This window comes from Gallus gallus, chromosome Z, assembly GCF_016699485.2.
Source record: "Gallus gallus isolate bGalGal1 chromosome Z, bGalGal1.mat.broiler.GRCg7b, whole genome shotgun sequence".
Classification (NCBI taxonomy): domain Eukaryota; kingdom Metazoa; phylum Chordata; class Aves; order Galliformes; family Phasianidae; genus Gallus; species Gallus gallus.
The window spans coordinates 61,706,059-61,731,394 of record NC_052572.1 but is presented as its reverse complement, the minus strand read 5'-3'; the positions used below and the strand labels follow the sequence as shown (position 1 = coordinate 61,731,394).

The following is a 25,336-nucleotide window of genomic DNA, read 5'->3' as shown; positions in this document are numbered from 1 at the left end:
ACACAACTTCTGGCATAATTCAGTACAGTAAAATAATTTGCTCTCCAAGACTTTTCCTTCAAGAGTACTTTCCTGATGTGAAATAAAACAACAGCACATCTGTGTGTGCCCAGTGACCAAATTATAAGAATGACTGCTTTCCACAGTTATTTTTCCTGTTCCTGAATCAGTAATTTTTCATAGTTTTGGGCCCTGATTGCACATGAGAAGTGATGTGATTGTAGAGCTTAATGCTCTGAAATCCTCTTACCAGCAGGAGAGTGCCAATTGAGACAATGCTCTTATTAATTAAGGTTACAATTCTGAAATATACATGTTGCATTAGAAGTTAGGCTTTCCGTTTGATTTAATGTGAATGGAATTAAAGCTTTTTAGAGCACTTACAGTAGGCAGTATAAATTCAGTATTCTTATAGTGCTGTATACACAGGAAAGAACAGATTTTCTTGTTAAACTGTCAAAAGCTTATGAAGGTCACTGGGATAACATCTGAATATTGCAGTGATGTTTATCACACAGCTTTCAGTGTATCATCTCTGAGAAGCAGCATGCAGTCATTGAGAGCATATGCATTAATTTCTACAACCATGAACGTGTAGGTTCATTTTTGTCATTTCCAGTGTCTCGTGAGTTCTAGAAGTTAAAAGAAGAATGCGTAGAAAGCAAAACATCCTGCCATGTTCCCCAAATGGTTTGATTTAATCTACTTTTGATTTTGATCAGTCTAACACACGGTATTTTTTACAGAGTACAGTTCTGTTAGTAATACAGTTTTGGTCCATGTGCATCAGTTCTCACATAGATCTGTTCTGAGAATATTGTGTATTTTTTTACTGTCTGACATTTTATAGAGGGCTAAGTTTTTTATATATAAGGAAAAAATGATTATAGTGCAGATAGATATCAAAGCAGCCACCTTATGGAATGGGTCACATGTTGTCTTTGTTGCACAAAACGCAATTGAATGTAGAAGAATGGTGCTATTGGTGCATTGTTCTCACTGCCGTAAGTTTTGGCGTTTCAGAAGATAGGGTTTCCTGTTCTGATTGAGTTTAGGGATGCACTGTGTGTACAAAGTGTTTACTAATTCACTGTATTTAGGAAGCCTTTGTCTCTTTAGTTGCTACTACTTCAGAATAAAGAAACAAGCCACTAAAACTTCGTGCTGCACATTTGGAAGCTTTTCCTTCTGTGGAAGGTTTAGAAAGTTGAAGACTGATTCAAAGTAGTCTAGCTAAGAATGGCTGCCGTAGATGATGCTCCTGTATTGTTTTTTTTTTTTTGATGTATGGAACATATGGTGAAGGATAAGATTCAAACAGTATTGTGGGTTTTTTTAATGAGACTGTTAAATTGTACTTTGAGAATAATTGGCGGCAGATCTCTGAGATAGTCTTTAGAATGCAATCGATCAAAACCTACATTTTGAGCGTTGCAACAGCAGTTCAGAATACGATGGTTGTGGGACAGGAACACGAGAAAGAAGCCGCACCTTTTGTCCTGTCTTCTAAAGCTAAGACTCCCATACAAAGCTCTTATATTAGGAACTTCCTTCAGCTTTTTCAGAGGAGGTCTGTGGAGGTGATGGTGCCTCTTCGCAGCTTATTCATATAATAATTAAAGAAAAACACAAATTTTTTGCAGTCAATTTGGTCCTAGGTGACCTATTTATTTTCTTTATTAAAGTGGAATCCATCCATCCATTCTACTATATCAGGCTGTGAGAAGACAAAAGAAGGATGTAGGATATCCTTCTTTTCAGTGTTTCTCTGTAAATGCTGTTTAGTTTACTTTGGAATTATACGTAGTATTATGGCAGGAATACAGGCTTAATTGAGAGGGAAAAAAAACAGCACAGTTTGTCTTTTTAACTTATTTTCTCAGATGTAAGCAGGTTTTGCTTCATTTTATATGCCATTTGCAATTCAATGTAATGTTACTAGCCTGGAAATTTGTTAAAGGTCGTGCTGTCTGTGTATATCCAATTAACAATGATTGATATTTCCAAAAGAGACAGTGCTTCTGATTTGCAAATCCTTAATTTGTATTTGCTTATTGAAGATAAGAATTTTGCTTTATTATTCAAATTTAGATATTTGGAATGGCATAAAAGTTGAAGCTGAGGAATACTTCAGATATTTAATGTACGTTTTTAGATGTCTAGTCTGCTGCAAGAAGCTGTATCTGACTTTGCCTTATTACACTGTTCTGCATCCTTCTCTCTTAGGACTGGATGAAAGCTTTGCAGATGTTTTGCAGTTTAAGAAAAACCAGTCCAGGGACATCAAACAAACGTCTACGTCAGGTGAAGCTGTACAGATGTTAAAGGGTTTTGCTCTGTTGGGGGTAAAGTTTTATGTTGTGCAGATATATTGACAGATGAATTTTCCTTTCAATAGTAGTAAATTCTGCCCATCCTTACTTTCCTTTTTGAAGTTATGTAGAACCAGAATGATTTCGGTTCTGTTATCTGTATGCATAAAGAACAGTGTTTATATGCAATCTGTAGATACTACGCTAGATACTAATTTATAATCGTCATATATATGATGTCATATAACTCTGATAAAGTCAGACTTCTTATCTGTTTAACTTAATAGTTTAAGTTATGTGACAGACTTAAAAAAAAAAAAAAAAAAAAAGACTTTTGTGAGATGTAAACAAAATGCTTGTTCAAATGGCATTACTCATTCTTCAGTAACCAGCATGTGCTGAACCGTGCTTTTGGCTTAAAATTTCTTGGCCTCTTGAAAGTGCTGCTTTGGCCAGAATTTGTCACAGAGATGGAGGACTGATGGTCGTTTATGACCAAGTTTGTAATGACTGGAAAGTAACAAATATACTTCAAGAATCCCTGAGAATTCTGAATGTTGGGAACAGTGAAAGTAATTACTGTGGAAAAAGAAATACATTTTCCAGGACACACAGAATTGTTCAGTAGTTAGCATTAAAGAACACTGACTACTTCCGAAGAAAATAACTATGTTAAGTGAATTCACAGGTGGGCTGGCGGGTGAAATAGGAGGCTTGCAAGCTGCAAAAGCTAAGCAAGGAGGGTGGCAGTTTGAATTAATTCTGTCCTCCCAAAAACAAATGCTTTTCTGCATAAAGGAGAAGAACAGAAAAAAGTGAAAAATATTTGAGTCGTCAAGACAGAAAAAAACCAAACACCTCCATTTTTATTACAGAAATTATATCAGGAAGCAGAGTTTGAGAAACATGCTTCATCAATTACTTTGCATGCTTGCAAAGTGTGATGGAAAGCAAGACCCTGCTGATGTTTAGAATAGTGACTTCTATGGCATGGTCAGTCTTCTGAGGGAATATACAAACACTAATGGGAATTCTTTTAGTTTTTTTTAACTTAAACTTGTGTTGCTGAATATTTGAATTTGAAGGAAATGTTGACTGAATTAAATACAGGTAATTCCTGTTCTTACTATATTTGGCATCAGCTGATATCAGTACATGTTGGAGTGAGCTATGAATTACATGTTATTTGGAATTTTCTACAAAAGTAGATCAAAATGTCTTCCTTGATATAAATAAGATTTCAGAAAGTTCACTTCTAATTTTCTGGAAAGATGGGGTTACCAATTGCTGTAAATCTTGAGAGTCCATATTACAGACCACGTGTTTTCATTTAGGGGGAAAACTGGTTATAATGTGTTGCACATTATTTTCTGTATCCTGTTAAGAAAGCAGAAGGTAAGCCGTTCTGCTTGGGACCATGTGTAGTTTTTACTCAAAATGCCAGGTTTTGGTTTCTGTAAAATTTTCTATGTATAGAAAAGCTAGAATTTACAAATCCTAATGTCTGCTAGAGATAAGTTTAAAGAAATAAAAGCCACCACTAACAACAACATAGGATACATTAAAAATATGGTGCCAGAGATTTGTTTTTAGTAATTGTTTGATACTGCTTTTATTCTGTCACTGGTACTTGTTAAAATGTTGATCCATTACGTCTGTTCCTTGCCCTTTCTATATAGTAATAGTTTGTAATCACTACTCATAAGTTAACATTAAGCCTCCGCATGGAGAAAAAAAGAAATATTAATGTTTTTAATGTTTGTTTCAGCAAAAAGGAGTAATTCTTTTTTTTTTTTTTTTTCAGGTCAGCAGTCTTATTTTGCATGTAGAAGAAGCTCATACGCTCCCAGTAAAGCATTTTACTAATCCATACTGTAACATCTACCTGAACAGTGTTCAGGTAGCCAAAACACATATCAGGGAAGGGCAGAATCCTGTGTGGTCAGAAGAATTTGTTTTTGAGTAAGTCTTACTGTTTTTGAATTCAGCTAAGATGCTTTGCATTTAAGATTATTAACAGTATACTGTTTTGCTTGTGTTTTTTAAAATACTGCGTGTGTGGTTAAACAGCAGCAGCTTTTTAGCCATGAATGTTTGGGCAGATTTTCTGTAAGCACGTAAATATCTTTGTTAATGTGTGTCTTTGGCTTTAAATGAACGTTCAGGTTTGAAATGAGTTTAGATTAAGGTTAAATGCCAGCCAACTGGAATTTGTATTAATTGAGGCTTTCTGTCTTTTCTCCTAGTGATCTTTCATCTGATATTAATAGATTTGAGATAAGTCTTAGTAACAAAACAAAGAAAAGTAAAGATCCAGATATATGTAAGTATTTTTCTGTTAAAGTTGCATATATATTGCAGCAATGGATTCTTTGTGCAGTTTTCATGGCTCTTGTGAAACATTATCACAAGAGAATTAAGTGTGTTTTTATGCCTGCCACACTACTGTATTTGTATGTTTTGGATGTCTGTTAATGGTTTTGCATTCATGTTTTTACAGTGAGGACTTGCATGGTTTTTAGTACTAGGATGCATGGTAATCCAGTCCTAAGTATCTCCTGGCTTTCCTAGCTGTTCTTTAGAATAGCTGTTATGTGATGTAGTGACCGTGCTTACAAAAAAGGAAGATCAAAAGAGAATCTGTCAGTAATCGTCCGCTCAGTAAAATACTGTTTCACTGAGTTAATGTTTTTGATCTGTTTTAAGTATGTGTTTATGGAATTCCTTCTTAATATTTCTGTTGTGTCTACTGGGAATGAGGTAAGGGAGGAAATGTATTACTTCATTTAAAAATGAATCAAAAATACCTTGAGAGTCTTTGCCATTTTCTTTGTTTCACATCATCTCCATTCACTCCTTGCACAACTTCTAGGCTTAATACTGAGGATAACTTCAGGTTTACTTCAGGAAAGAATCCATATTTTCTTCCACTTTTTACAGGAATTCACAAGAGTTTTTTCATGTTAACTAGACAACTGCATCTTCAGTCGTTAATATGTTTCTGTGTGTGTCAGCAACTTATTAGCAAGCTGATAAGGCAATATCAGCTTTCTAGAAAAGAAAGGACTCGTTTTGAAAAGCATGGCTTCTCAGCTTTTCTTTATTAAAAACAAAAAGATTATGGTCAATTCCCTTCACACACATAACATATTTCAAACAACTTTTCCTAGTCAAACTATCATCTGCTGTCTTGCTCTGTAGGAGCTTCAGCCCCTACCCTCCTCCTTGTTTGTTGCCTTCAGTGCAGAACTACCCCACCCACCCTCAGTTTGTTCCAAGATTTTTTTTTTCCACTCTGTTCAGACCTGCCTGTTTTAAAGCCTGGCAGAGTACTTAGAATGTATTGCAGTTGTTTCAGTTTGCATATATTGTGTTATCAGCCTGTTATCTATGCCTCTGTGTTAATTTTGTGATTTTTTTCAAAGAAGAGATTTGTAGGGAGACTGTGACAAAAGTAGAAGAATTACTACTCAGATTGAATGCTCTTGCAGAACTCAATTCCAGATTCCCGAATGCAATTCCAAAACTTTGTCTTTCCTCTGACTGGAAAAATTCTTGTATAATAGGAGGGAAAAAGATATAGTCCCTCTGACAGGTGGAACACCTTTAATCACAGTTCATGTTCTTGTGCTCTTCTTATATTTACTTGAGTAGAAGAGTCATTATCTAGCTACCGCAGTGGTTCAGTCAGCAAAGGAACCATTGCAATGATAATTCATGAATTGAATGTTTTAATTTCTTTCAAACTGTGTTTGTCGTTTCCTTCTCTTTGTCCAGATTAAGGATATTATGTTGGCTTTGGATGCATCCAAGCTGCTGGGAGGTGATAGGTTTAATTAGGGGTAGAGTTACTTGGCTGCAGTTAGCTCCCTTCACAGCATTACTCAACAGTAATTTAATTTGGGGATAAGGATTAGACAAAATCAAGTTGAATTAGTATGCATCTCTGCCCTATTAAAAATGGAAATAAATGAGCAATAGCAGATTTTATCTAATAGACCAGGATGTATTGCCTGAATAATGCAAGAGAATTCATTTCTTCCATGAACATTTTGCTTCCCAGCTGCAGTTGCTAAATGTGGGTTGCCCTGAAATGGGATCCATGTGACTCTGGTACTGTTCCTCTTCCCCATTATTTGGTTAAGTCAGCTTTCCTGCTTATTACTTTTGCTGTAGTAAGCAGATTGAAGGTCCAGTAATCTCTATGGGTCTCACTGCATTATTTCTTCCACTGTTTCTTTCATTTTAAATACTAAAATAAGAGCATGAAGGCTGTTCTTCAGTATTTTAAAATGCTTCATGAATTCTCAAGTTTTTTACTTAGATGTTTGTCTGTTAAAAGTAATCAATTATTGTAATACTCCTGCCTTGTAAAAGTATTTTACCAGTTTAACTAAGGAGTTTAGTATCACTTCTGTTCAAACCTTTTTTGTTTCTCTACCGAAGAGGAACTAAATAACTTGCACAAGGATTTATTCGCATAAGTATGTATTAATGCCTTAGAAACAAACAAAAATACAATAAAGCCCTAGTATTTAGACTTCGTTTGCTGCTACTGAAAACTAGGATGCTCAGATTTGATTAGACAGTTGAAGCAATCAGTCTGTCAGGGCAGTACCACTCAGTCATTGAACTGTAGTGGAAGTTCTGATTTGGATTAGCTCTGCAATAGTTGGTTAATTTCATTTAGTTAATGGTGGAAAAACTAAACATTTTCTTATAAAGGTCAGCACTTGCAGGCAAGTCTGTAAAAACACAGTATTAGCCTTTGTTTTTCCTTCTGAGCATGGTTCTTATTTGCAGAAGTGCCACATGTTGGTTTTGAAGCTGATAGTCTATATTATGCAGTTGCAAGCCAGGTGGAAAAAAAAGTCACTGTCATGCCACAGAATTGGGAAATGTACACTGGGAACTAGTGGGAACTGGAAACTAGACTTATTCCAGTCTGCTCTGGCAGGCTAGAGGTTCCCCTGTTTTCCAGGCAATATTGCAATTACAAAATACGATTGTAGTCACTGGAAAAAATAAGTAAATGATTCTAGATCCTGTATTTCACTGTCCCTATCAGTGTGCCAATGTATGACACATGCCATACATTTGCAACCAAAGGAACAAAATACGTTGCTTAGCTGCAGTATATAAGATTTGATGGGAAGAAATATTCTTGGAAAGTTGATTGGTGGGATGGTGGTCCCGTCCACACTGGTAATAAGTAGAAGATCAAGAAGGTAATAAATAGAAGATGAGGAATTATTTTTCCAACTACTTTACTGATGTGAATGCATTATCTTATAGGAGTTTATCAGCTCCAAAGAGCATGAATTAGGCAACTGGTGTGCCCTGAAGTGAGCATTATGAATGTGACGCTGTTCTGTTCCAGTATCAGGTGATAACCTGATAACATTGCAGTACTGGGGCAATGGAAAGTCTGGAACTGCTGACAATTCTGGAAACTGTATAGACTTTGCAGAAATGGAATTGAAAAAAAAAAAAGAAAAACAGTATGGAGTCTTGTAATGTGAGCAATTTCAGTAGTGTCACTATAATGATGGTAAAAAGAAAGTGGTAAAGAAATAAGCCTAATGATGATATCAGCCCAAGACTGGTTAAAAAAAAAAAAAAAGACACTATCTGCTTTTATTTTCTTATTGCTGCCTGGAATTGCAGGGTAGGACTTAATTTATCTGCTGCTTGGGTGTTACAAAGGAAACAATGTCAGTATCTGTGTGACATTCTTGAATGTGTGTTTATGCATTACTCATAGACTGCTTTATATTTCCACTTCCCAGGAATATTCTAAACCAGTGAATAGAGAGCTTGCTAATTTACTGCTGGCAAAAATCTTGATTGCTACTATTAATACTCTTGGTGAAACAAGATGGCATGTGGTGAAAATAGTTATTTTATTTGATATGAGCACTGTTTTGCTGGAGGTAAATTAATTGAATAATGCTTTTTTCCTGAAGTATTTATGCGCTGCCAATTAAGCCGATTACAAAAAGGACACGCAACAGATGAGTGGTTTCAACTCAGTTCCCATGTACCATTAAAGGGTATTGAGCCAGGATCTCTGCGTGTTCGAGCACGATATTCTATGGAGAAGATCATGCCGGAAGAGGAGTACAGTGAGTTTAAAGAGGTATAAAATGGTTTAACTTTCCTTAGTTCACCTGTCAAAACTCACTTTGTTGTTTGAGACAAATGTTAGTGCTTTACACAATTGAATTATATTTATAGTGACATCTATTTTACTCTACATAGTATGACACCAATTTCTGCTGAATAGTTACGTAAGTTTCTAAAATTTTATAAGCTCTTTTTTTTTCTTTCAGCTTGTACTCCAGAAAGAACTTCATGTAGTCTATGCCTTATCACATGTTTGTGGACAGGATAGAACACTGTTGGCTGGCATTTTACTGAAGATTTTTCTTCATGAAAAGCTTGAGTCCTTGTTGTTACGAACACTAAATGACAGGGAAATAAGCATGGAAGGTATTGTACTATTTACACTGACGTTTACTGAAACTGTGGGCAGGTAGGGAGGAGTGGGCTGTGGTGTCTTCCTTTTTGTCATCTTTATTTACAACATATCCTGAAACATAAATGCAGCAGTTTTTTCTCTGCTCTTTGTCTCCCTTTCTCACTTTTTTAATTCTCTCTTTTTTCTTTCAGATGAAGCTACTACCTTGTTTCGTGCTACCACTTTAGCAAGTACACTTATGGAGCAGTATATGAAAGCCACAGCAACACGTTTTGTTCACCATGCACTGAAAGACTCTATATTAAAGATAATGGAGAGCAAGCAGTCCTGTGAGGTGATACCTTGAACTATGTTTTTTAATATCTTGGCTTGTTGAGACAGTCATCTACTGGCTCTTTTATTTTATGTTTGGATTAAATGTTAGCTTCAGAGACATTGATTTATTTCTCAGAACAAAGCTTTATTTACATGATTAATACAGAATCTGAATTCATTTTTTTTTTTTTAAGATGTTGCCATGTACAATATTCATAGTAGCAGTTTTGAAGTGCTAAATTTTTAAATTCACAATTTTCAAGTTAGGTATTTATTCTATAGCTAACGTAGGTTGTTCTGCAGCAGTTACTGAGCAGCATGACCTGAATAGCTTCTAGTAAGCTCAAGATATCATACAGGTCAATTTCTGAACTTCAGTTCTGATTTTAAACTCCCTGATGCTTCTTATTGATCCTGCTGATTTTTGGGGGGAATTGTTTTTTTTTGTTTGTTTGTTTGTTTTTTTACATGATTCTCCTAACTTCTCTGTTCTACTGCAACTTCACTGTGGAAAGGATGGTAGTCTTCAGAATTTTGAATTAAAAGATATGAAAGGGTCAAGGTGAATGGATAGTGTGAAATATCTTAAATACTAAAGGCATAATATACTAGAACCACTGCTTCTTCTGATCTCCTGGGTAGCTGTTGAAGCAGATGTGGGGGTTCTGTAGGAGTCTGAGATTTCTACTGTAGCAGACTTTTTAATTTACTTTGAAGAAATCCTTGTGGTGTAATATTATGAAACTGCGTTGTTCTGGTAGGAGAGAAAACCTAATCATTTTCTCTTTTTAGTTAAATCCTTCAAAACTAGAAAAGAATGAAGATGTAAACACTAATTTGGCACATCTACTCAGTATACTTTCAGAATTGGTAGAGAAAATATTCATGGCTGCAGAGATACTGCCTCCGTAAGTTGGCACTTTTCTGATTTGTATTTGAAAATTCCTGCTTATGTGATTGACATTGCACCTTAAAATGGTATTTTTATGGGTTCATCTTCTGCTAATCAATCAAGACTGTTGAGAGTTAGTAGGATCTTCAGGATTATTTGTACAGTGGAATACAGAAGGATTTAAAAACATCATTTTCAGGTATAAATAGTGCCTTTTTACAAAAGCTTCTTGCTTTTCAGGGAAAGAAGCACAAAAATAATCAATGTCTTGTTTCCTAAAAGAGGGTAGAAGGCAATTTTAAGTTAATTACAAGTTCTTGTAATTCTCGCTTCCCCAGACGAGGAATTATTAACAGTACATTAAAAATATAAGGAGAGAGTATTATTATCATATGCTATGATTATTTCTAACAAGGAAGTGCAGAAGCTAATTTTTTTCCTTCTTTTTATAAGTGCCAGTGTAACTTCTGTGTTCTATTTTAGATTTGAACCATCTAATGAGTTGTTGATAGTACTAACAGTTTGCTTTCACTGTATCATTTGCTTTTAAAGCAAACAAACTCTTTGAATTGTAGATAACAGAAATGTTTGTTTTCTGGTAGTGTTGGCAAGGTTAAAAGGTGTGTTCTTTTTAATTTGTGATGCAGTTCTCAACAAATGCAAAGCACCACAGTTTATTGGAAAGGATAAATTTTGTGGTTGCTTAGACACTTAACCATTAAAAATGTAATCCTTATTTATGGAGAGAAAAGTTGCTGCTGAGTTAAAAAGAGCAAAAGTAAAAAATGAATCAAAACATCAAATTTGTCCTTTTTTTAATAAACAATGTGGTTATAAAACAATAAATGCACATCTAATGTTACCTACACGAATAGAATTGTATGTCATTGAAAACGTTTTCCTAGTTTATAAGTATACTTTTTAATGAGCAATTATATTAGTTAATTTAAATTTAAATGTCTAAATTACAGACTTGGAATTGATAACATTTCTGCATCAAGTAGGCAGTTGGTCAGGATCCTTTCTGACTAGATTTTTGATTTTCTAAGTTTTACATGATGAGTAATTAGCTACCGTTTTTACAGGACATTGAGGTATATTTATGGGTGCTTGCAGAAGTCTGTTCAAAACAAGTGGCCTGCTAATACAACCATGAGAACCAGAGTTGTTAGGTAAGTTATGTGTCATTGTGTTGGAAGTAATCTTTTAAAGTCTTATCTCTAACAAGCTTCAGTGTGCTTAATTTATTTTTCTCTGCGACAAAACTTTATAATACTTATATAGATAAATGAAGGTAGTTACGATACTGAGGCATGATATCCCAATTAAGGATTATGAGCTTGCAAGATTCTCATTCATAGGGCTTTGCCAGAATAAAATGTTGTAGTACAGAGGTCAGGATGACTTTACTTAATAGTTCTCACTACAGATATACTTGCATTATGTTAAGTTTTACAACTAAAATAGTGATTCCTGTTTTCATGCTGGGGGAGAAAAAAAAAAGAAAACTTCTCTCAAAGGAATATTTTAGTCTTTGTGATACCTGTAGAGAGTAGCATCTTCTGGAGATTGTGATCCTGTCATATGCCACCTGAAAAGACATTACTCAGCTACACTTATGTAAGCATATGTTGATTACTCAAGAAAACCCACACAGGTTAGGACCACTGCCCCTTAAAATGCAGAACCAGCATGGCGTGAAATCTTCTCATAAAGGCAATCCAGCTGTCATTAGACTTCACTGAGGTACTGTCTGCATTGTGGTATTTAGTTTTCTGCATTAGAGAGAGCTCCCAGTTGCTGGTGCTGCATGATCTGATGCCAGTCACTCTTGTTAACAGTGTTGATTTCTGAAAGCATGTAATTCTATACTGTATTAGTATTCCTTCATTTCTGTTCCAGCCTTGCCACATTGGAACATATCCAACTTGACTCCTCTGAAGTTACACCAAGTACAAAAACTTCAATTTGTATTCATAATCCAAAGCAATATACAAGTCCTTCCTCTAACTGCATATTGCCAGTCCAAAAAAAGATGTGCTCTTGACAGTGTGTCCTAAATGTTAGTTTTTGAGCTTATGGGCAAGTTCCCTCCTGCGTTTTTCCCCCTTCCCCAGTATCTGGCAATTGTGATTTCCTGAGGTTAGATTTTCCTCCAATTGGCTGGTTCCTCTGGTTTCCTCCAGAGATTTTCAGAGGATTTGTCTGCCCCCCCCCCCCCCCCCCCCCCCCTTTTTTTTTTTTTTAATTTTGACACTCATAGCCCTGGCTTACAGAATCAAGGGTACTATGGTAGTGCTTTGCCTTCAAATCAGGGCTGCTCCTATTAGGAGAGCCCCTCTTATTCTGAAGGGCTGACATATTGCAGTGCTGTAGAGCTCAGGAAATGTGACATCCTTCTCTTCTTAATCAGCTCCAGAGAACCATATAGCTTTCCTTAGGTGAATGCAGCTTACATTTTAAGTTTCCCAGAGGCCTTCACTAAATACTGTGAATATTGAATCTCCTTCTTGTGACCTTAGTCTTCACAAATGGATAGCTGCAACTTCTCACTAGAATGTTGCAGCCTTTTGTGAAGGAAATTGTTTTATAACACTAATGTTTAGATGTCTGGGTAGCTTACCAGCTACCTCATTCAGAAAATGTTGCCATTTATACCTGATTTTCAAAACTCTATGTCAGTACTGACTCATTATTAACACAAGGTGAACAGAGTAGGAAGCCCCAAGTCTTCTGTATTAGCAGGATTCATACCTCATAGGTCTTCAGTGTTAGACACTTAGGAGAGATTAGTCTATACTCCATGATTTCAAGATTGCATACTTCCTCGTATCTTTTTGTTCACATCACAGACATTTATTTATTTGCTCCACTGAGGTCCAGGACTGTTGTTTTACCAGCCCATAATTTGTGGTTCTTGAAGGAAAGAGAAACTTCCTTACAAGTATATATTAGAATTCAGATGTCTTGGATATATGGAAGATATATTAACCTTACCAATAACCCATGCATCATTTCCAAGTAATACAAATGTTAGTCACTCTGCACTCAACAACAAGCAAGACTATGTGACATCCCCTTCCCTCCCTTGTCAGTTAAGGCTTTGTTATTGTTACAGTGAAAAACAGTCTGCTGGTCCAAGCAAAATGAAGGATGATGTAAATCACCTTAGCTGGTCTTTATGTAACTGCATCTTAGAGCAGTTAGTAAGAATTGAGGTTGACATGAGCTAGATGTTTTTTACTTCTGCTTCTGAAGGAAATTAGATTTTTTCTCATCATAGTTGGAAGTTGCTTTGAGTATATCTTGAATGAGTTCCTAGTACTTTTCTTCAGCTTTCAAATTCTTCCAAATTCTTCAGCTTGCAAATTAGTTCTGGGAGGAACATAGCAAATCCCATGCTATTCTTCTACTACAGCATACTGTCATCAGGGTTCGGATCTGCTTAAGCTGATTGGAGGCTGTGTTGCTGCCAAAAGAGGCTCCCTTCTGCCCTTGCACTCCTGCAGCCCTTGCATTGGTTCGGGGAGTCAAAGGCTGCAGGATTATGCCTTCTGTAGGAAACCATGGAAAACCTCTGGATGGTAGGGGACCAGGGGCTTATTTCTGAATCCAGTGTGGTCTTAGCTTAGCTTCACGTGACTTTACAGTCAAGTTCTTCCCAATTGGTTTCAGCAACCCACCTTAATTGGGAAATCAGTATGCCTCCTCTTCCAGCTTTTATCATAGTTGAAGTCATACCAAGACATTCCTAGTTAACAACCGTATTCACAAAGTGCAGGCTGATTTGTTGTTGTTTGTCTCAAAAAGATTTCCACATTAACTTGAACTGTTCAAGATTACACAATTTTACGTTAATATTACTATTAAACAAAATACAAATTTCTTTCGATTTCAGTGGCTTTGTTTTTCTTCGACTGATTTGTCCCGCTATCCTGAACCCAAGGATGTTTAATATCATCTCAGGTGACTATATGCTTCAGATCAATTTCACGCGTTGTGTACTAATAGACATGAATTTACTTTAGTGTCTAACATAGCAAACTAGGAGGTTTTTGAAGAGTGTCCAAACTCATGTAATCCACATCCATGTTTTCCCCTAAAGTGGTAAGCATGTGCTTTTCACCCTTAAAGGCTAGATGGTTTTTTTATTTCCAGTGTCTCATTTTAAACTCCAGAAGAATGTGTTGTTGCATTTAATAACACATTGCAGAGTAAAGTCTAGTGATGTGCAGTATATTCTAGCATTGTGGAAAAATTAAACGTGTGATCTTCAGGTTTCACTTTGAATACAGTGCAGTGCTGAAGTTCATGGCTGAACTTCATGATATGTTTTATGTGAACAAGATCTATAGAGTTATAGATATCGAGTCTGTCCAAGAGCTATGAAAGATCTATGGAGTCTGTACTCAGCACTGGTGAGGCTGCTGCATCTTGAGTACTGTGTTCAGTTTTGGGCCTCACACTACAAGAAAGACATTGAGGCCCTGGAGCGTGTTCAGAGAAGGGCAATGAAAACTGGTGATGGATCTAGAGCACAAGTCGTATGGGGAACGGCTGAGGAAGCTGGGATTGTTTAGTCTGGAGAAGAGGAAGCTCAGAGGTGACCTTATTGCTCTTTACAGCTACCTGAAGGGAGTTGGTGGAGAGGTGGGGGTTTGGCTTCTTCCCTCATGTAACTAACTATAGGATTAGAGGGAATGGCCTCAAGTTGCACTAGGAGAGATTCAGGCTGGGTTTTAGGAAACAATTCTTCTCAGAGAGGGTGGTCAGGTAGTGGCACAGGCTGCCCAGAGAGGTGGTGGAATCACTGACCCTGGAGGTATTGAAGAACCACGTAGATGTTGTACTGAGGGATGTGGTTTAGTGGGAAATGCTGGTGATAGGTAGATGGTTGGACTGGATGATCTTCGAAATTTTTTCCTACCTTGGTGATTGTGTGATTCTGTGGAAGTGTCTGCAGAGCCTGGAATACCTGTGCGCACTTAGTTATTCAGGAGTGATTTTCTGGTTTGAATCTGCTGCTTAGATAGCTGCCAAACACTGTAGAAGTCTTTACTTTTATTCATTAAGTGCAGTCAGTTTCAAATTAGGAATTTTAAAGACGAGAGAGAGGGGTAGCATATAGAAAATATGGGATGCATGGACTTGAGACAGTAATCTCATTTGACTTGCAGGCCATAAATAAGAGAGTTCTCACGAACTTGCTCAAGTGAATATTCTCACCATGTTTTAGTTATCCTGGATTTTTGCTGCTCTCTTGGTAGGACACGTCTATGGTAGTAACTATAGCAATGGCAGGGGAACATTCCTGTTTGCAAAAGCAGGATTGCACAATTGAGCCATGGCAGGGCTGGCCAGCATCAGGTAACATTCTCCCAGCCAGCTCTTTGGGAGAAACGGAGATGCTGGCACACACCAGGGACCACCTGTGACACAGCTGGCATGGGACTTTCCTGTAGTGAAGCTTCTGTTGCAGTCACCTAGGAATGTTTGTGGACGTTCATAACTTACAGATGTAGGTGAGATTTTTAAGATGGAACAGCATTATGTATGTGTATGTTTTAGACAAAAGGATGCATTGAGGGGAATTAAAACTGAAGTTTTGTTATATTCCTTGTGTAGGAAAAAGAAAGGAAAGGTGTGAAATGCTGAAGGGAAAAATATTTTACTAAAACTCAGTTTTTAAATGTTTGTATAGGTTGTACCTCATATTTGTCACCATGTATTCTGGCAAAGACAACCCCAGAGTAGGGGATGCATAACTTGCATGAGCCATGGCTCTTTCTCCTCCTCTGATCTTACTATTAAAATGCTGATTTGGACATAAGAGGAAATCAGAAATTGGATACATGAAACCTTTCTTCTTAATTTTTCAGAGAATGTAGCATGTTTTCTCTTTTACACTCTGATGTACTAAATAAGAAGGGCTCTATCAAACTGAAAGTATCAAAATGTGTAACTGCTTTTAAGCTTGTCTTAAAGTCCTGTGCATAAGTTCAGCTAATATTCTTTACTATTGCTAAGATAAACTCACACGCATAGCCACAGCTTTTAGAGCTGCTGGGGGAAAAAAGAAGTGCTGGGGGAGGCTCCTTCTTTGGGAGCAAAGTCATCTAACATACCTCAACTTCCCATAATGAGAAAGAATTATCCTGAAGGCTGGGTGTATAGCTACAGTTCAGTTTCAGCAGCGAGTCATACCCTCTGTAACTGTCCTGAAATAATCTCTGCTCCAAACATATTGGAGTTGTTTGAAATAATATACATGTTTACACTGGTTCAGCGGACTTGATGTTCTGGATTGCACGGTACTGAGATTACCCAGCAGTGTTTCTTCAAAGAGTTGCACTTTAACACTAGATACTGTCAACAACTGGCATTAGTTGCTCAGTGAGTGGCTCAATCTAAACTCCAGCTACGCAAGAGAAAAATAGAACTTATTTTCAGTGAATTGCTGGATTAATAAGCAGGAGGGCAGGAAGACAGAGAAAAAGGTGCAGATGGGCACAAACAGTACGTACTGCACGTACAGAGAATTAGAGAATTTTGAATTTATATGCCAATTCTGAAAACAAGAAAACCTGGCTTTTGACCAGGCCACTTCCTGTAATGTGGGGGAAACAGAGATGCACCTGGTTCTGTCACTTCTAGAAAAAGTTTTAACTGACTTTGAGGTTAATGTAAATTGTTAAGTGCAATATTGAGTACAGTTAAGTGTATTTTCATGGAAATATAAGCCAGGATAGCATGCCATGTTTATTCTATATTCCTGGTGCTAGTAACTTAAAGTATAACTTGCATGATGCTTAAGAGGCCACTTAGGAAGGTATACACAAATAAGGAAAAGTGTAAACTCTTTTTTATATTTTAGCAAGTAATCCTCCTTTCTGCAGAACTATTTCATATTACTGAAAACGGTTCTCATTTCACATAACTCTGATTATATTAAAGTTTTTTTGGAATACTTCTTCAGTATAAAAATAGTAAAGGAAAGGCACATGTTCATATTTGTTTTTGTGGACTTAATTACTAAAGCAGTGTAAATTTTACCTCACCAGGTACCATTTTCCACATACTGCTCTGTTGTAACATTCAAAGCTTTTAATTCTATTAAAAACACAAGCTGCTGAAGAGCTTTACTTTCTTTTGGCTGGTGTTGGTTCTGTATGCAATAGCCAGTAACTATACTTTGTATTCCTATCAGATTCTCCTTCCCCTACTGCTGCAAGAACACTGACGCTGGTCGCCAAGTCTGTGCAGAACTTAGCAAATCTGGTTGAATTTGGAGCTAAGGTGAATATTCTGCACACGCACAACAACCTAGAATTGCGTTGTTGCTATTTCTTTACGCAGAGCCTGACACCTGACCTGTTTGTCCTCGTCAGCATGGAGGCCTAGTTCTTGAAGTGTTTTCTGTCTTTGTTTGGAACTGAACAGGGTGTTGATCTGAAGCAGAGCAGTAGTAGTCTGGCCAACTTGGGAAGGGAGGCCATACTGTTTTGGGAGGAGGTGATCTAGAAACTTGTCTTAATGTGTGATGCCTCTATGTACTGATGCTATGAGAACACAGGAAACTCAGCAGAAATCTCTGTATATAATTCATTCTCAAATTGAGACCACTCAAGTCTTAAACCCTGCGGTTGGTGTAGAGCAGGGGCATCCAACCTTTTGGCTTGCCAGGTCTGCTTAGTTTCAAAAAACAAACAAACAAAAAAACCCATGTCTTCTCAGGCTCACACACATGTAGTTAGGCTGGAACATTACTGGCAGTCACTGCATTTTACTTGCCAAACAGTACAACCGTATGTATCGTATAATGCACTCGGGTTTCTATTTGACTGAGTGCTGCAGGCACAAGAGGCAGTTAGCACTGCGCTGTGCCCTCTCCTCCACTCTGTTCTGTTGTCACACATGCAGTACGAAAATATCACTAAAAATCACACTTCAAAATTTACAGTCTTGTAAATTTGCAATCATTCTTGATTATGCTTTTTGAAAGTATTATTTGTTTATTGAGGCTAGGTGTTGGTTCCAACATGCATGTGTCAGAAATCTTAGATTGCATGCCAGTATGTATTTTTATGAATACATTTAATGAATATATGAATAATCTAATGGAAACTCTTACAAATTACTAGGAGCCATACATGGAAGGGGTAAATCCATTCATCAAGAGCAACAAACACCGCATGATCATGTTCCTAGATGAACTCGGGGTAAGTGGTTAAAAAATTCTTCACTGGAAGTTACATGCCACACCGTAAATGAAAATTTCCGTACCCTTTTAATGGACTAGAGCAAAAATGTATCAGCTCCCAGGTGACTTTTAATGCTTCTTACTGAATAAAATTTGTCTTCTGCATCTTTAAAACTTCAGATTGGTGTCCTGTCACACAGCGCTAAAACCATCAGAGGTCATTAGATTTTATTCATTTAGCACCTCTATAGAAGTGAGAAGCTAAAATATCTACATAACAATTATAAACTTCAGCCAAAACCACAAACCTTTAAAAACATATCTTAAACCAAAAAAATTGTTGTGTTTAATCTATCACATAGATTTTAGCAAAGATTGAAATCTCTCTTCAAAAAAACCCAGTGCATTTCAGTTACCATTCCCAGATGTCTGTGCTAGCACTCTAGGTATTGCAGTCTCCAACAAGAACTGCTGTATTACTGTGAACTGTTTTTGCATGACAGCTGTAACAGGAATTATAAGCTCATGGTAGGAGCTCTTTTAAAACAAATATTTCTTTTAAAAATGAAGGATATGTGCCTGCCCTCCTGAACTGATTAATTTAAAGTGACTTAAAAGACATCTTAGAATATTCTGATGGGATTCAAAAATGAGTATTCTTCTCTGGCGCTCTGGCACTGGTAGGTTGCCATATGTCACCTCTTCTGGTTCAAATGTAGTTTCTGTAGAAAATGATGCATCAGTTGTCTTTAAAGAGTTTGTGTGAGATCAAAACAATTTGCTTGAAAACAACTGGATTGAGAATAACGGGTGGATTCATGTAATTAAAACACAACATTACTGTTTTAGGATTGGTTTAACGAGTCTGTAACTTGTTAATTACAAACTCTGCTCCATTTTTTGCTGCTGATGTTCTCTTATTTAAATTAAAAAGGGCACTTAATGGATGGATTCGTTCCTTGTTTACTGGGAGGTCGAGTCTCTATCCCTAGTAGTTTCTTCTTCACTCAGTGGTAGTGCAGCAACACCAGATTTATTATTAAGAACCCTTCTAGCAGGCATAGAAATTGCTTATATTGGAGAGGAAGAAACGTGGGCAGAAGTAGTACTTCAGGAGACTTAATATTGCCATACTTCCTTGCAGTGTAAAACAATTGAATTGGCCATTTGTACAGCAATAGTATTATTTCTTGTATACCTGACTATTCACCACCTTTAAATCTACTCTCACTGCTTTTGTTGAAGAATGTCCCTGAGCTTCCAGACACTACAGAGCACTCTCGAACTGACCTATCTCGTGATCTGGCAGCCCTGCATGAGATGTGCGTGGCACACTCAGATGAGCTTCGGACACTCAGTAATGAGCGAGGTGTAATGCAGGTAAGTTAGAAAGGTTAACAATCAAACCAGAGGTATGAATAGCGTATCTCAAGTTATTCTGCAGTGTTGGGATTCTTTTTTAGTACTTCTGGAGAGTATTATACCTGATAAACATCTCAAAATGTGCTTATCACCAGGAGTTTATTAGCTATGAAGGCCAAACAGTTAGTCTGTAGTTGTGAGCTGCTGCTGCTTTATGCAAATAAAAACAAGGATGTTTTTTCACAGTTATGGAGAAAGTTCTTAATTTCTAGAGGAAGCCTAAGTCCACAAAATTCATGACAGGTTCTCTAGGTTGTTGGTTTAATGGTCTTGCTCTTTTCAGCTGAATGGAATTTGCTTTCCTTAGCTTTCTAATGCTACCTTATTTCTGCTTCCCAGTTTTCTAGCACACTGATAAACACACATGGCAAACTTTTCTATCAAACTCACTATAAACTATGATTAGTCTGTCCAGCTCTTAAGCAGGGCTACTATAAGTAGCTAAACTTACAGACTAATTTGTAACAAACAACTTTACAAAACATAAAAGGGAGCAACTCCAAATTACTTTTGTAGACTTCTGGGATAATGTATGTAGTGATACATCTCCTTTTGGTCTATTAATTACAGTGAATCTCAAGTAACGGTTTCTAATTACTGCACAGTAACATTTAGTACATGGTGCTCTGCAGGAAATAGCCTTTTTTTTTCAGGGCAGAGGCAGCTGCTATAGGTGAAGTTTTGGAGATTGATAATTAATTCCACTGTTTCTAAATACTCTCTTGTAATCACCTTTTTAAAAAAAAATATTTTCAAGGCCTTAATTTAAACTCATAAATCATTATGGTGGATTCTCCTGGAAGCAGATGAACCCTTTTACTCAAATAATGTGTAATTCAGCAGTACGTTTTTTTCCAAACTAGAGGAAAGAACTTGTGTGATGATTTTGCACAGCATGACAACATGTTTTTTTTTCCTGCCGAAGTAATAAGGTTAAACAAAAAGCACAAGAAATTGAAATGATCTTTTTAACAAGAGCAGCTCAAATCTAGTCCAGGTTAATAAGGGCAATCCAGCTGTTCAACAATGAGAAAAAAATCCATCATGTTCAAGCTCATAATTCAGTCACTGAAACCGGTACTCTTGATAAACAGCACCAGAATAATGGCAGGGCTGGCAAGGCAGCACAGAAGAAGCTTTCAGTACTATATTCATGTGCTTGTACAAACGAGTATTGTTTTGTTCACAAAGCCTCTCGTGGAATACTATATGTTAAAAAAAAAAAATCAAGGTAGATGTTTAGAAAAATGTAATATACAAGATGATGAGAGATGCAGTTCTATTTCTGTGATGCAAAAAAATAACTTTCTACATCAGAGGACAAATTTATCCACATGGGTTTCTTCTATTGGCGAAAGTCCCCTGCATTTTTTCCCTTTTTTTCCTGTCAGTGCCCTAATCATTCATGGTCACCCCATTTTAGTTAAAACAGTTCTACCATAGTGGGGGGAAAAAAGAAGAAAGTCTGAACATCCAACAGTATGTTGGCAGTACACTTTCTTAGCCTGTGTTAAACCAGAAAGCAACAAGATCAGTGCATGCGGTGATTAAATTTCACAGTGTTGTTTCCAAGTTCCATTTTTGAAATACTGTGTTATTAACTGGGGAATCAGAGCCGTTGAAAATGCAAATGAAGACTTTTTTTCTAGTTGCTAATAATGTATTCTTGTACTGATTTTTCTTCTACAGCACGTTCTTAAGAAGCTGTTGGCTATTACAGAACTGCTTCAACAAAAACAAAATCAGTATTCAGTGTCTAATAACATCAGGTAGCAGCCCTCTACCTGAATTCTGCATGGATCCAGCATGCCCGACATGGCAACTCACACCAGTATCACTTTCTTCTTGCTCTTGCCAAAAATAGCACACCCTGTCACATTCCCAGTGATGTGTGAACTATGCAAAAAGAAAACAAAGATTCTGTTGGCGAATGATTGTACCAGCAGCTTTTTAAGCTATCTGTGCAGGATGTTTGCACTTTTTTTCCACTTGGAAACAGTTTTCACAACCTCTGAGCCTTGGTGTACAGTTCACCTTCTGCAAAGAAAATGCTGTGACTGTGTCTTGAACTTTGAAAATTACTTTCAACACCTCTAATTGCCAAAGTTTTGCTGTCTTGTTGGAAAAAAAATATCAACTGACAAGGAAAGAAATGTTTTGTCTTGACAACTACATATAACTGGATAACATTTCTTACTGTAATTTCTGACTGGTTACAATAATTATGACTTCTGACTGTTTCAACCACTTTAACTTGTATTTACAGTTTCCAGAATTTGATGTTATGGTAGAAACAATCTTTACTGTACACTTTTATACCATGCTGTTTCTCTCGCTGGAATCATGTTGAAAGAGAATATGCAGAATGGATCTTGTCAGCTTTATTTTTTGATGTGCCACTGATTCAGTCTGAAATAGTTCTTCCATCAAGGACTGTATATCCAGATAAATCACAATGCTTTTGTAAAATGTTTACAACAGTAAATAATTTGAATTCAGTAAATTTATTGATCATTGTATGAGACATGCATGCATTCATTAAACCATTTTATAAAATATGTATTGGTTGGTCTTTTGTGTACTGTAAGTCTACCGTGAATCTTATTTTTATACATGAAAAGTAAGTTTTTAAAATAAATCAAGCTGCAGATAACTCTATGAAAACTGGCTAATTTTGGCTGCTGTGGGATTTTTTTCTCCTCTGTGCTTACATGGTTGTACTTTGAAGTGCACTGTCAGTTTAGTTTTGTAGCATCACTTTAGTGTTTAGTATGAATCCTCAGAACAGTACTACCATGCTGGTATGCAGTATAACAGACAGAAGCTAGGAGTTTGAGTAAGGGAGGGGAAAAATATTCAGTATATACCTGTGAGTCACAAGGCAAGAGAAAGGATTTGTTAAATTCATTTTTTTTTCACTTTTAGAAGTAAAATATGCAGTCAGTTCAGAGTGTGTTTCTGCGTTCGTCATTCACAACTCTTGGGACTGATCTGATAAGGAGTAAAAGGATGCTGAGATTCACTGGCAAGACTAAAGAGATAATCACATAAATAACTCTTGTGTAATATGAATGCAGCTGTTAAGGTATTACACAGCATTTCCTGACTGTTAAACAACATTTTGCTTTTACTTTCACTCTAATGTGTATGGACTTCATCTGAGTCTCTGCTGTGATACTTCCTTACGCGTTCTCAAAATCTACAGCTGCTTTCCAGGTGCCTGTCAGCCCAACCTCAGAGCAGACAGTCTTGACTGCCCTCACACAGCATGTGTGGGACAACTAGGGGATCAGCCTTGCTAGCATGGGTTCATGAAAGGCAGGACCTGCTTGCCAGGTCCTTCTGTGACTGAGTTACCCACCTGGTGAGTGGGGGCAAGGCTGTTGATGTGGTCTATTCTGACTTCATTAAAGCCTTTGATGCTGCCTCTCACAGTATTCTCCTGGAGAAGAAGGTACACCCTGTGCCTCACAAAGAACTGGCTGGATGCCCAGTCCCAGAGAGTGGTGGTGAAAGGAGTTAAATCCAACCAGAGACCAGTCATGAGTGGTACTCCCCAGTGATCAGAATTGAGGCCTGTTCTGTTTACAATCTTTCTTTATTGATTACCTGAACGAGGGATTGAGCGCATCCTTAGTATGTTTGCAGATGACACCAACTTGGAAGGGAGTTAGAATTCCCTATACAGGGACATGGACAGGTTGGATTGATGAGCTGTGGCCAGCTGTATGAGCTTCAAGAAGATCAAGTGTCAGGTCCTGCACATTGGTCACAACAACCCCGTGCAAAGCCACAGGCTTGGGGCAAAGTGAGTGGAAAGCTGCAGAGGGGAGAAGAATCTGGGAGTGCTGACAGCCAGCTGAACGTGAGCCAGCAGTGTGCCTAGGCAGCCAAAAAGGCCAGCAGCATCCTGGCTTGTATCAGAAATATTGTAGCTAGCAGGAGCAGGAGGTGACTGTTACCCATACTCAGCACTGGTGAGGCTGCAACTCAAGTACTGTGTTCCTCACTTGGGCCCATCACTACAAGAAAGACACTGAGGCAGTGAGCGTGCCAAAGAAAGGGCAACAAAGCTGGTGAGGGGTCAGGAGCACAAGCCTCGTATGGAGCAGCTGAGAGAACTAGGAACACTTAATCTGGAGGAGGTTATTTCCCACAACTCCCTGAAAAGAGGCTGTAGCAAGGTGGGAGTCAGCCTCTTCTCTCACAAAACTTGTGACAGGTTGAGAGGGAACTGCATCAAGTTGTGTCAGGGAAGGTTAAGATTGGATATCAGGAAAAAAGTTTTGTTGGGAGGAGTGGTCAAGCACTGGCACAGGCTGCCTAGGCAAGCATTGGCTGTCTCTATCCCTGTAGCTGTTCTGAAATGTGTAACTGTGGCCAGGTGATCTTAGAGGTCTTTTCCAACCTTAATGATTGTGTGAATATACATTATAGGTGGAAGTAAGAGGTAGAGATAAAAGCATACTCTTCCTCCAGACTAATAACGAACCCATCAATCTACTTGCAAGACTATGGTATTTACAGAGGTCTTTTTTTAGATCCCCTTCCATAAAATACCTGGTTGGTCTGTTGGTTCTGGTCAAGTTCATTCTGAATTGCATCTCAGAGGAAAAATGAAGTAATAATACTGTTTTCTTCACTCCTAGGCTTTCCTGCTTATGTAACACAGTGAGGTAATTAATTACAACACAGAAGTCACAGGGCCAGTTTATAACTTTTTTTTTTTTTTTTTTAAATGCTCTGCTAGCAGGTTATAGCCAGTTCAGAACATAGTAAGGATGGCACAGGAAAAGGTGTTTCAGTTAAATCGCTCTTCCTTTAGTTGCTAGGTACTGTGTAAATGGTCAGGCCTTCTGAGTTGAAGCTATGGTAGGCTGAGCAGTCAGGGAAGAAAAGCAACTTTGCCACTATTACTGAAGAATGAAGTGTCAAAAACATACATGTCTAGAATAAGGAATTTTTAAAATGTGCTTGGCTGGATATTAGTAGTTTAACAGTAAAGAAAACAACAACAACAACAACAACTCTGAAGAACAGATTTGCATCTGTTTATATAAAAAAAATGCAATGATGAAAATGAATCTAGGAAAAGCCCAAAGCTACATTTAGGTGAACCTATTCTGGAACTGCATGTGTTCTAAAACAACATACGAAAAGGAAATAGTTTGCCCTAAATTTAGAAACAATGTAACTAACTACTCCAGAAGATCTTTTTAATTATTTTCCTAGGGTGCCCCAAACAAGGTTTGTCACAGCAACATAGTCTGAGAGCATAGCTGCAGGAAGAGGAAATAGAGTAAGAGACAAGTCACAAAACCACAAACATTACTTCTAGAATGATAAGTTATGTGGCTGCAGCCCCCTACATCTGAGAAGAGCTTCTCAAATGAAAAACAAACAAACAAACAAACAAACAAACAAAACCATTATGAGCAATGTTTTCTTCTATGAGCAATAATTTCTTCTAGCAGTTTCAGTGGCAAGCCTGGGCAGAGGACAGCAGTACATCTTACTCTCAAGTACTTAAGGATTTATTAACAGGTCTGTGTTGCACATGTACTTAACCACTTTGCTAAATGCCAGAATTGACACTAGGCTCTACTGTGCTGTAGCCCTATTAAGTTGCATCTGAGGGTGCTGCTAAACCAAAACTTGAACATTTCTTACTGACCTTGAATGGTGAGAGGTTTTCAAATGGAGCAACAGTTAAC

The 25,336-nt window shown here is 37.4% G+C and overlaps 1 protein-coding gene across 2 annotated transcripts in view; it reads left to right on the top strand.

Annotated features, from left to right (window-relative positions):
* Window positions 1-22,180, top strand: part of RASA1 (RAS p21 protein activator 1) — a 61,526-nt gene extending 39,346 nt beyond the window's left edge. For both annotated transcript variants that reach the window (XM_424907.7, XM_046905700.1), the window contains exons 13-25: window positions 2,227-2,304; window positions 4,117-4,274; window positions 4,559-4,635; window positions 8,279-8,451; window positions 8,645-8,804; window positions 8,985-9,127; window positions 9,901-10,016; window positions 11,086-11,172; window positions 13,899-13,966; window positions 17,208-17,296; window positions 18,142-18,219; window positions 19,446-19,580; window positions 21,312-22,180. In XM_424907.7, the coding sequence (XP_424907.5) occupies window positions 2,227-2,304; window positions 4,117-4,274; window positions 4,559-4,635; window positions 8,279-8,451; window positions 8,645-8,804; window positions 8,985-9,127; window positions 9,901-10,016; window positions 11,086-11,172; window positions 13,899-13,966; window positions 17,208-17,296; window positions 18,142-18,219; window positions 19,446-19,580; window positions 21,312-21,395 (1,446 nt within the window). In that variant the 3' untranslated portion in view covers window positions 21,396-22,180. The remainder of the gene's footprint in view (window positions 1-2,226; window positions 2,305-4,116; window positions 4,275-4,558; window positions 4,636-8,278; window positions 8,452-8,644; window positions 8,805-8,984; window positions 9,128-9,900; window positions 10,017-11,085; window positions 11,173-13,898; window positions 13,967-17,207; window positions 17,297-18,141; window positions 18,220-19,445; window positions 19,581-21,311) is intronic.
* Window positions 22,181-25,336: the final 3,156 nt, after the last annotated feature.